This window comes from Onychostruthus taczanowskii, unplaced genomic scaffold (genome assembly GCF_017590055.1).
Source record: "Onychostruthus taczanowskii isolate IOZ18803 unplaced genomic scaffold, ASM1759005v1 scaffold6, whole genome shotgun sequence".
NCBI classification, from domain to species: Eukaryota; Metazoa; Chordata; class Aves; order Passeriformes; family Passeridae; genus Onychostruthus; species Onychostruthus taczanowskii.
This window is the reverse complement of record NW_024503679.1, coordinates 17,241,405-17,253,904: the sequence shown is the minus strand read 5'-3', so window position 1 is coordinate 17,253,904 and position 12,500 is coordinate 17,241,405. Positions and strand designations below refer to the sequence as shown.

Here is a 12,500-nt window from a genome sequence, read left to right as displayed (position 1 = left end):
ATATGATCCTTGGACAAGCGGATGCTTCGAGGGGGAGAAGGATGGAACAGCTCCTCGCAAGCACTGCAGCAGGAGATGTTCAGAGGAGCAGCGCCGCGCTAACAGCTGGTAGCGGCACACACCTTGGCCCTGCTGGAGAAATTCTCCAGGTGTCTGCGGCGTGCTTCCCCCAGGGCGTTCCTCAGCCGTGCCAGGTGACTCCGGGAGCGCCAGGAAGCGCCGATCACACCTGCTGCCCGCTGCTGCCGCAGTCCTGAGCCTGCCACGGGGCTGGGAGCCCACCTCTGCATGCCTGCAGCAGCCCCTGCGCCGCCCCCGCAGCGCTGCCCAGCTCCGTTCAGGGTCTTTTCCACAGCTGGCTGGTTCTTCATCACTGATAAAACGCCGCTTTTGGTGGGATTCTCTTTAAAATCCAAGTCTAAAGGGATTTGTGCCAACTTTTGGCTGTTGATGGTGGCCAAGGGGACAGAGTGGTCTTTGAGGAGCTTTTCTGTGGGTTCCAAAAATCCCACAATGCTCCCACAAGAGGAATGATGGAGGTGCTGGAGGGCCAGAACACCTGGAGCTTTCGGGTGAACAGCACTGTCCCAATCCAAGCAGGGATCCTGGAAGGGTTGAGCTGATTGTGGGGACTGTGGGAACAGAAGAGCCACAGATGGTGCTGTAAATGAGGGGTCAAAATGCACTTTTTTGTTATTTTTTATGACTTAACTGAGGGGATTTGTGAATCTGAAACACACTGATCCTGGTCCTGTCCACCAGAGCCACAAATCCTGCCCAGCTCTACCATCAAACTCACTGCCACACAAAAACCTCCAAGGTCATGCAACACTATGAGCAATTTTAAAGAAATACATCAATTGCACCAAGGAGTGCTTGATTTACCAAATATAAAAATTAAACTTTCCACTGATTCACTGACTGAAAGCAGAAAGTAACTGCAGTGGCATTCCTCCACTGAGGCTGCCTCCACCTTTCCCAGGAGAATGGGAAACATCCTACCATAAAAATGCAAATGGGGTAAAGCTTGGAATAGAAACATTCCAGCACTCCCTAATTCCTGGCAACTTCAGCCAGCACTCATTAGCTCTGATTTTCAATCTAAGGGCACTACACTCATACTATTTTTAGGTAATTATTTTTATTTATTTCAACATCTCATTGATAGGAAGGCAGATGGAGAGAGGGCATTACAAGGGTCTGGAGTGAAAGGACACAGGGAATGGCTCCCACTGCCAGAGGGCAGGGATGGATGGGATATTGGGAATTAGGAATTGTTCCCTGGGAGGGTGGGCAGGCCCTGGCACAGGTGCCCAGAGCAGCTGGGGCTGCCCCTGGATCCCTGCAGTGCCCAAGGCCAGGCTGGACAGGGCTTGGAGCAGCCTGGGATGGTGGAAGGTGTCCCTGAGCTTTGAGGTCCCTTCCACCCCAAACCATTCCACAATCTCAACTTCTCAAGTTTACTTTCTCTCTCATTTTCACACCTCCTCAACAGAACAAAAGTCAAAAAGCCTGGAAAGATGGAGCAAAACTCCAGAGATTTTATCACAGAACACAGTAATTATCCATAAAAGAAAGGAATGTCCCTTTTCCATGGGGATCAAGAACAAAGAGCAGGCACTACTGAGCAGTCAAGGTCAAAGTCCCCCAGAGTCTTCTGTAAATATAAAGAGAAACACCACATTTGTTTAACTGCAGTGAGGGAAATGGAGATGAAACATTCAGAAACTCTTTTATAACAGTAAAGATAGTTAGTTAAGCACTGGAACAGATGGCCCAGGGAGGCTGTGGGGTTGCTATCACCCAAAGTTTTCAGAACAGGTTAGAAAAACAGCTGTCTGCAATACTACAGGTACAAGTAATTCTGCCTGGAGGTCTGGATAACCTCCTAACATCCTTTCTAAACTAATTTTCTAAGATTCCGTAAAAAAAAACCAAAAAACCAATGCAGACAAATTTAGGGAGAATACTTGAAAGAGCAGAAATTGGAAATACACAAAGTATTTGTTTTTTATTTTATTTCAGTATTTACTACTTACTGGATGTGGTTCAAACCCTCCTGTGATTTACAGCCCCTTCCTAAACCAGCTCTGGTGAAGACAGTATTAAAAACACAAATAAAAACCTCATTATCCTCACTGAGTGATCCATCCCATCAAATACCTGTGTCTGAGGGGGAATGTGCACCTCAGATTGCAACTGCTGAGCTGGATATCTCCACTCTGGCTTTGATTTCCTTGCTGCAACCATGGAATTGCTGGATGGGAGTGGTGCAATGTTCCCTTTACTAGAGGAATATGTGCCACAAATGGCTTCCTTTGCCTTTGGGAAGGTGATGGTGTCTGTGTTCTCAGGGTCCAGCCTGCTACTGATCTCTCCTGTACAAATAAAACGTGGATTGCAGTTTTCATCTACTTATTATCAGTCGTTAATTTAATCAAATTGACAAACAGAGGCCTAATCAGGTGGTGACAGTCATGATTCCCAGCACCACTGGCTTAGCAATGGGCAGAGCTTCAGATTTGGGTGCTTAAAATTTGAAATGTGCAGGTAGGAACCCAGGAGGAGCCCAGAAATGACAGGAACCAAACCCTCCCAGGGATGAAGAAATCTGATTCCTACACAGGATTTTCCTGTGCTTTATGCCCTGCAGGATTTGGTGAGTGCTCATCACAGAGCTCTTTCCTTGGCAGATAAAACCTGAGAGTGAAGCTGGAGGTGCAGCTGAGGGTTGTTTGCAATGCTCTGTACTCACCCAGAGCTGATTTCTTGTGCTGCCTGGGGAATTCAGGGAAAGGAGCTGCTCTGGGCACAGCAGGAGGGGCTGGCAGAGTTCTCTGTGCTGCTGGAAGGATGAGCCTCTGGCCAGTGAGGCTCAGGGCACCTACAAGAAGATGACATTCCTGAGCAATTCCAGCTAGGAATGAAAAGGAATTCTTGGCAATGAAGAAAGAATTAAGCAAAGGCAGACCCAAGTTCTGCATCAACTCTACAAAAGCAGCACTTTCCTTTAATTGAAAGGTTCCTATCTTTCTTTACCTTGAAGGAAGGTGAGCTGTGCCTACAAAAACTGACAAATACATGTAAGATATTGCACCAATGCTAATTCTGAAAGACGTTTGGATATCTATAATTATATGCTTGTACAATGCAATTTAATATGCAGAATAAATGAGAATCAACTCTTGTAAAGCACAATATAATCATGCAATTACCACTAAAAACTGATTGCTAAAACAGTCCAAGCCTAGTTAAGACTGAACAATTAATAACCAGCTGTTAATCATGATAGTTTGACTGGTATTTATACCAGAACCTCCACCACACTCACAATTCTTCTTTGCAGCAGCAGCTGAACCCTGTGAGCTCCAAGAGCTGGCTCAGGGTGCTGCTCAGCAGGACAGCCTCCATCACCCCACACCTGGAGCAAGCAGCCTAAAGCTCATCCCACCCTTTGCAAGGCTTGAAATCACAATTCTTGGAAGGCTGCAGGAGGCAGGGAATTCAATTCCCAAACATCTGCTGCAAACAGCAGCACCCAGGGGGCCTCTGGGACTCACCTTTTGGGGTGTCCTCTTCTGCCAGGGGGAAGGGAGAGCCCAGGGAGTGGAAGGCAGGCAAAGCCCAAGGGCTGGTGGCTGTGGGATCCTTCCCTGTCTTCTGACTGCACACCTGGGAGGAGACAGAACCTCCTCTGCACAGGGAAACCTGGGATTTACAGATTCTCTACTCGTGCAGCAACAAATAATAAATATCATTTCTGCTGTGACTGTTTCATTAAGATTTAACAGTGCACCACTCCTTTTATTACTTGTGAACATGCTGCAGTATTGTCTACTGTTGTTACTTCAGTCATTGAAAAAAGAGTTAATTAAATTTAATTGATGTCTTGTGTACTATTTAATGAAGGAATCTCAGGAAGTTTGTATTTACACTACTCTCCTTAAAACTGAGCAGTGTTTCTTGACAGAACAGTGTTAAAAATATAAAACTAAATACACAGGCAAGGAACCAGAAGGAAAAAGAAATACTTTAAAATATTAGCTTTTAATGAGTGATTATCAAGCTTTTGGTGCAATCCAAGCCATGGCTGGGATCTTGGAACACTGTTGTGTCCTAATTATTGAATAACAGCACCCAGCAACTTTCTAGAAAGGGAGAAGGAACCCTCAAGAGGGAAATGAGACAGACCAAAATTAACTATTCTAATCTTTCCTCCCAATTTGTCTAACAATGCTGCCCACAAGAGATAAGGGACAGAAAATCTGTACTTTTTATCATCAGAGAGAACCTTTCAGAGCAAACCCAGGCCCTCACTTTAGTTATGGCCATTCTGGAGCATTGTGTTTTAAGGGATGGAGGTGGATGAATCCTCATGTGCTGGTGTTCCAAGAAAACAGCAATAACCACAGAACAAAGGTTAACTTTATGTCTGCTGCCATGTAAGTGCCTTGATGCTGAGAAAAGGGAATTATAAACCACATTTTCCTGCTCACCCTCAGCCCCAGCAGTCTGATGAGGCCACAACAAAAATACATAAAAGGTGAGAAATTGAATTAAACAGTGATTCCTCTTCCAGACTGTTGCTGCTGTAGCAGTAAGGCAGCACTGATTTAACTCCTGGTCAGTTTTATCCTAATTTCAATCCCAGTTATGTTTTTGTTATGATTTAAACAGCACATGAAATATATTTGTTTTCATTGTGTTCATAGAGATGTAATAAGCTACAAGGAAAAGCAGTTCAGGTGCAGTGTGTGGGTTCAAAAGCAGCCTGGAGGCTTGGGTTTTTAATTTTTTTTTTAATTGGAGACAGATATTTAAGTCTTTTTTGCTGTATCCTTTAATTTCTATAAAGTCCATGGCAGTGATGTTAAAACAAGGACTGAGGCAACAGAAATGTAATTTAACCTCTTGTTTACACTGCCCAGTGCCATCACTCAGCAGGACAGGAACACAGTGGGGCCACAGAGCTGACCCAAAAGAGCTCCCATGAAAATTCCACCCAATCCCTTCACTTCCAGCACCCTGACTGCTGCACTGGCTCCCTGCTGAAGAACTCAGGGAGACACCAAAGCAAAACTGCCAAACTGCTGCCATTTTGGGAGCTGTTGTTACTAAAATTAAACAAACACAATCATAATAAGGCCTCAAAAATAATATTAAGTACTGCAAGAGAAAGGTTTTTACTTTTAGCATCACTGCTTCATCATGAGCACTTCTAAAATTCAGTTTTTCAGGGCTGGAAGGGAGCTCTTAAATTGCAGGGCAGACCAAGGCTGACTTGTCTTAAAATATGCTTGGAGTGTGCTAAAAAACTATTTTTTCATTTCAAGTGCTTCTGAGTGTAATTAACCTGGGACACAAGAAAAACAATTCTATTACCCTTTCTAAAGTGTTTTTCTCCTGTGGATAAACCTCTCCCACTTTATTTTTTCTTTTTGCTTCATTTTAAATAGGGCACTTGTTGGAACACCACAGGGATTTTTCTGATTAGTTCTCTATTTGTTTTCTTTTTACCTAGCAATTTTTAACTAGAACATCTTTTTTTTTGTTGGGTTTTTGGTAAATATCTTTGTAAGTATTTTTTCCTCCAGTAAAAAACCAGAGATTGGTATTAAATACAGAGGAAAGAGGAATATTGTGTACCAAACCAGGAACAGAGAGATGAGATTTGGTAAATAAATATCAGAAAATCTGAGGGTTTGATAGTGATGGGGTAAAAGGGATATAACAGATTAATTTATCATTCCATCTATCCTTCCCCAAACTGTCAGATTTGTTGTTAAGAAGTTCCTGTCAGGATTTGATGGACACAGCACTTTCCTCTATAAAGGGAAAGAGGAAGCACAGCAAAATAAAATCAAAGGTCACTTTTCAGGATGTTCAGGAGACTGTCAGGAAAGGGCTTGGAGAAGGCAAGTTGAATTGGAAAAATTTGGAATTGCATCTTTAACAACAGATCTTGTGCTGTCCTTACCTTCTCCAAGAGTAACCAGAGATGGCTCTGAACTGTCAATTTCCCACATATTTGGAAAAATCAAGCTTTGCCCCTTTCCTGACCCACTGCTGTCTACCTCTCCCAGGAGCCCAGATCCATCAGAATTCCTCCCTAACAGGTGTGAAAGAGAATGAAGGGAGAACTTTGGTGAATCCCACATCTGCTTTGTGAAACAGGCACCAGCAGCAGCACAGAAGGGAGCGAGGGAGATAATTGCTGCCTTGAACCACAACATGTTTTCCTGGTGGGCAGAGGGCCAGCTTCCACCAGGCAGGATTTGTGGGATCAATTCCCTGATTGGAATTCAGGGCTGAGCCTCCCTTCCTGCCCGGAGCCAGCTGCAGGCAGCAGCCCATGGCATCCCAATCAGGCAGGGAGTTTGTCAGGGAATGCTGAGCTGCACACAAACAGCTTCAGCAGCTCTGCCCGCACCCCTGCCTTGCAAAATGACACTCCATCTCCAATTCCAGGTGACAAGAACTGGATAAAAACTTAAAACAAATGGTGACCTTTCCAAAGATTAATTTGTTTACCAACAAAACGTTCTGCGTTTGTCAGGAGAGATGGGGGTGACCTTCACATTCCCATTTCCAGGTTGAGAGGATGCTGACTGCACTCATCTGTTAACTTACCTCTCTCTCACCAATTATTTCCTTTTTATTTTTAGTGACAAGAGGATTTTGTTCAATCACCATGCTGCTTATGATGATTACATGTCATAATACAAATGCAAGGAGCTTCTTTTGATTTACTGTAGTGTGACATCAATTTGTTTAAGTCTCATCCTGCCACCACTGCCAAACTCTGCTTTGGCTGTAATTAGAGCCACATGCCTGGCTTTAAAACACAATCAGCTTTGGGCCACCAAAAGACTTGGTTTTCTTCTACAGCTTCTTCCAGTCACTTGAAATGATACGAATTTCCCTGATTGGCTTTATAATTTTGAAAATAAATACACTTTCAGGGATAAGCGTTAAAGATTAGCAGCACGCAAATGCTGAATAAAGAATGAATAATTGAAGATATGATTAGAATGGTTGTGCTCACACAAGTGAGCTTAAAAAAAGCCCCAGAATCACTGCCATCACCATTAGAGCCACACTAGATAAGATGCAACTCATAAAGGCTAGAAATCATCACCATATTAAATTCTACCTCATGAATAAATGAAAAGGTTCCTAAGTTTACAGTATAATATACATTTATAAGAAAACAAGGACCCAAAAGTGCCAGTATAATTCTATAACAGAACAGCAGCCCTATGAAAACAGAAGGTAGAGCTGTGAATCTTTTCTACATTGCAGCAGTGCATCAGAATTATTTTTGCAGCAATTCAGATTACTGTTCCTTTGGCTGGATACTCCATGGGAAGTATACATATTTAATAATTATCCACTCATCATTTTTCATCTCTCATCCAGATATAGGCTGCAAAAAGAAGTGATGCCCAGTGTGTGTTCCAAAGAGAATTACAGTCCTCATTTTAAAATAACTACAGAACTTAGCAGAGGATGAAGCATTATTATTAGACCCAAAAAGGTCCAAAAGGGCAACAGTTAATTGTTCTTAGTTTCTATGATAAAACCCAGCATCAGCAACTTTATAATACCAAAAGAGCAAGAAAAGACATCATTTCTGGTGAAACAATGAAATCCTGACTAATAATTTTTCCAACTACTGGAATGGCAGGATAATAAAAAGTCCGGGTAGATTTGCGCTTGACCCCTCAGGTCACCTCCAACCCCGACTTTTCAACTTCATCACGCTTTCAACCGCTCAGCCCTCGTTGAAAAGTCCTGAATGGCGCGAGACAAGCAATTAGTTTGGAATTTAATTTGAATTTACTCGGGTGAGGGTGATTTTTCCGAGTTTTTTTGGGGAGCCGCTCGCTGACCCCCTGAGGGACGTGCGCGTACGGACAGCGCCCCCTGCCGGCCGGCCGCCCCTTCCCGCGGCCGCGCTAATCGAAATTTTACCCAAATTAATGTAATTGCAGACCTGAAGCTGCACGCAGATTCATTGGCCTTACTGCTAATTATCATATATATCACGTATCGTCATATAGATCATATAAAAGCCCTCCTTTAAGTGCTGGTAGACACCACCTTTAACAGCAAACACATCTCAGCAAATATAAACTGCAAAAATTTTACAGCCAGAAAAGGCAGAACATCCCAAACCACACATTGTGCCCTAAGATTCGAAAATTTTGAAGAGAATAAATTAGAGAGGAAACACCTGCTTGGTTTTCAAGCCTGTCAGCTCCTTGGTAAATGTAAATATGTATCTGGGAGCCTGAGTAATTCACATGAAATGTTTGCAATTTAAATCCCCAGTAAGTTTTGTGTGCTCAGTGCATGTTTCAGGGAGAGTGGTAAAACACATGGCTCTCTGCAGTGGGATAATATTCCTCTCTGTGAGTGTTTTAGAGTGGTTCTAAAAAGCTATCAGCCATGATGCTTCTTTCTAATTAACTCTATTATCACAGGGTTAGACAAATCACCTCTTAAGTCTGGGCAGCAGCTTTCCAAAAATCATTTTTTTTATAAGTGGCAGCTCACAACTGTGCCATTCACAGATTCTCTTTATGTTGTTTAAAACCAAACATCCCAGAATCTCTCCTAGAGCACTGGGCTTGCTGCAGGATGCTTCTGCCACAAATTAAATTTTAGAAGAGCATCCCCATGTGAGACCATTGGCTGCGTGGACCACAGTGCTGTGCTGAATTTGTGAACATAATTGATTTTTTGGAGGGATGGCTGTGCCTACCTTTTTTTTTTTTTTGGTTTTTTGAAAGCATTCTTTGCTAAAAATATCATCTTTACACTTAAATGCTGCAGAACAATTACAGAACTGGCAGCAGAACCAAAATTTGCAGTTGCAGGAGGGAAATTTGGAAAAATCAAAACTTCATTTTGCACAATTTGAACACTCCCAGAGCAGAGAGAAGAATGGGCTTTTAATTCTTCCTGCATCTTTGGGTCACATCCAGAAGTGCCCAAGCTCCAGCCTGATTTTCCTGCCATTACTGACCATGCACATCCCATGTATATCCCTATTTTTGCTGGATTGGGATCTTGGGACATAAACCTGTTACATGTCAGATCTGTTTTCCTCAGAATTACCACTCAAAATGTTTTGATCTTTAAATACCCATGTCAAAAAAGCATGAAATTATGAGGAAATAAATAAAATATTTACATAAAAGTTAGGACTGATAAATATTAACTGTAATAGTGCAAAGCAATGCATATAATAAACCCATTAAATAATAAAAGTTACTTACAGGAGCAGATTTTTTCTTAGCTATAAGAGGCAGCCTGGTCTCATCGTTGGGATGTTTTAAACCAGCTTTATTATCCACATTCTCTGGGTCAAGCATAATTCTAAAATCCATTTCCACCTGCTGCTGAAATAGAGAATAGGGATAATCCTAAAATAACTGCACTGGGGCTGAAGTGTTTAGAGGCAGAAACTGGCTAACATGTTGTAAATTTGCAAAATAATTATAAAAATTGATATTTTTTGACTCCACACAGAACTGGGCAAACAACAAAGTGCCTTTGTTTAGATGGAAAACTTTTTAAGGAGTGGAACTATTATCCAAATGGACACATCAATGCAGGCACAGAAGCTGATTATTAGTAAATGAGGAATTAAAAACCCCTGATAGTAATCAGAATTAAAACATAGTTCTTATTGCACTCTGTGATCTGCATGGAATGAGTTAAGACTATTCTGCTAATAAAAATCAGGATTATTTAAATCCCAATGGACAGAAAAAGACTTTACAAGTTTCTTTTTGTTATAAGAAACACCTAAAGCATACCTATAAAACCCACAGGGATGCCCTATGTTTTTATTACAGCAGAAGTTTCTTAAGTTAAAAATATTTTTGTGCATATTCTTTTGTATAAACATAAAAATAAATCCAGGAAAATTCCTTTTTTTTTCAAATAAAATATGCCACAAAAAGTTCAACAATCGTTAGATGTGTACTTGAACTATTGAACAACTGTGTTACTTTGTGAAAGCAGTAAAAATGCTTTAATTTATTTATCTGCACTATATATTCTCTCTTCTTTTGATGGTAATTACAAGCAGATGTATCAATGAGATGCTCATTTAGATTTGGGGTTGTAAGAACACAAGTTATTATCCAAGCCAATTACTCTTTTACCCACATGGCTGCACAGAGACAGAAAGTTCAATTTTCACCTCATCAGTGCTTTTGTGGTATTTATTTTATTACCATAACACACCGTTATGCAGGGAGGAAACTGCTGGTGCTATTAAAAAAATAGAATTGGGGGAATTGAGCACCTTTCAATTAAAACAGGAGATGATTCCCAAAGCAAACTCCTCGCTCAGGCTGACAGGGAAATGATCAATGCAGGGGAAAGTGTCACACAGGATGACAAGAATTGGAATTATTAATAAAAAACCACCTGATAAAAGTGGCTTTGTCAGTTTGGGTGGGTGGGAAGTGCCAATTCCACACCTGCATGGATGACACTGGAATCTTTCCCAAGTTAAATGTTATCCTGGGCTGGGAGAAGGTTCCCATCTCAGCTGTCCCTGCTGAGGATTTTTTAACACTTTCATCATGGGGTGTTATCAATCCCTGACTCCATGGCAGTCAGAGCATTATGGGATGCACAGGACACCAAGCACTCCTTGAACTGGCCCCTGGCAGAAGGATCAGGGTGGGATTTCAGACCTGAGGGCCCTGGCACACACGTGGGGCTGATTTGCTGCAGCCCTGCACAGTCACAGGCTCCACTGGTGGCAGAACCAGCTGCTTCTGACAGGCACCAAAAGCAGGATTCCTGATGGAGAGAGAAACAGGCACAGAGCTTCCTAAAAATTACTGGGATTTCACTGCTAAACCCACTCTGCTTTCATCCAGTTCTAGCCAAGGGACTGCATTTTTATTTAAATTTGCATTTAGCAAAAGTAAAATCACAGGAGTTAGCAGAGCACTGCTGGAGCCACTTAGAATTTCACTTACATTTATATTTCTTTTAACTTAAAATCAAAATAGGAAAAGACTAAACTAACTTTTTCTAGGTCAATACTCCCATTTGCTTTACATGATTATGTCACCTCAGTTTTTGTGTCTTGCTGCAGTAAAACATCTGTTTGTTTCACTTACCACTTAGGGGGCTCTTTGGAATTTACTTCTTTATTACCAGCTGAAGAAAGAGTTAACTCTTGGCCATTTATAACATTGAAATAATTTTCAGCGTGTTTCTGTTAGAGAGAAGAATTATGTTTAGCCTATAACAAAGATATAATGGATATTAATTTTATTTAACTTGGATCATTATGCAACCAGGTCTTTGCTTGACTGAAAAGTTGATAAATTTTGTGCCTCTGTTGGACTAAAAATCTGATTTTGGCTGATCAAGATCAGTTAATTCTGATGAGCCAAAAAACAGAGCTATCATTCTGAACTGTAATGTCTGAGTAATCTCATCAGTTGCTGATTGGAAAGGGATCTTGTAACATAAATAAGGGGCCCAAGTGAATTATTAACACAGACTTAAAAAACAGACTCATTTTCTGGATCTGCTCTATTTTACTTACTCTCAGCCCAAGTTCAGTCCTTTCAGGTGCTTTTCTGAGGTCACAAAAATCCACGGCTTCTGCGTTTCCTTTCAAGTTGTTTTTTTCCATTTTAAGCTTCTGAAGGTCCTCCTGAATCTAAAAAGCAAGTCAGGACAAAAAGCATACTTGTAACCAAACCCTATGGGGTTAGGTAAGATTTAATTCAAATTAAATTATTCCTAAATGTAGGAAAAAAAAATCCATGCAACTCTGTACTCTCAGGATCTCATACTTCTGTACTACTATATTAATATAACTTAAATAAGAGAATACAAAGCCAAATACTTAAACTCACTGGCTGTAGAAAGGCCGGAAAAACTCAATTTTAAAACAAACCTCACACAGCAGTGACAATAAACCTCAGGACTGAGATTCTCCGCTTAAGGAACGATGTTTCCTCACACATGGCACAGGTGCTTTCACGGGGCAGGGATCTCAAAAGCTTTAAGGAGGGACACAAACTCCAGGCAGCCTGTGAGGAGAGCACAGCCCATGGCAAACCCGAGTATTTACGTTAAGCAAACAGCTCCGAGCCCCCAAACCCCGCAGTACCCCCAGCCCGAGCCCTGCTCCCTCACGCCCCAGCCGCTGCCCCTCAGGCAGCGCCGAGCCCGCGCATCCCCCGTCCCCTCAGCAGCACCGGGCGCGCCGCGCTCAGCCGAGGGATGACCCGGGGTGCTGAGGGGTAACCCGGGCTGTCCCGGCTGCTCTGCCGGGACAGGAGAGGCCGGTCCGGGCAGGGAGGTGCGGGTCCCGGCGCTGCCCGCACCCACCCGGCAGCGCCAGCCCCGCTCCGGCCATGGCGGCACCGCCGCGCCCGGCAACGGGACGCGCCGGCCGGGCCGCACCATCCGCCCCGTCGCCGGAGGGGGGGCACAGCGCATCCAGCGTG

The 12,500-nt window shown here is 42.6% G+C and overlaps 1 protein-coding gene across 1 annotated transcript in view; it reads right to left on the bottom strand.

Moving 5' to 3' along the window:
- The window catches only part of IQCH (IQ motif containing H), a 51,473-nt gene extending 39,367 nt beyond the window's left edge, over positions 1-12,106 (bottom strand). The window contains exons 1-9 of the mRNA XM_041418662.1: positions 11,945-12,106; positions 11,588-11,704; positions 11,154-11,251; positions 10,719-10,827; positions 9,285-9,404; positions 3,561-3,672; positions 2,756-2,884; positions 2,164-2,378; positions 123-632 (exon numbers count right to left, since the gene is read on the bottom strand). Of these exons, the coding sequence (XP_041274596.1) occupies positions 123-632; positions 2,164-2,378; positions 2,756-2,884; positions 3,561-3,672; positions 9,285-9,404; positions 10,719-10,827; positions 11,154-11,251; positions 11,588-11,677 (1,383 nt within the window). The 5' untranslated portion in view covers positions 11,678-11,704; positions 11,945-12,106. The remainder of the gene's footprint in view (positions 1-122; positions 633-2,163; positions 2,379-2,755; positions 2,885-3,560; positions 3,673-9,284; positions 9,405-10,718; positions 10,828-11,153; positions 11,252-11,587; positions 11,705-11,944) is intronic.
- Between the last annotated feature and the right edge of the window lie 394 nt (positions 12,107-12,500).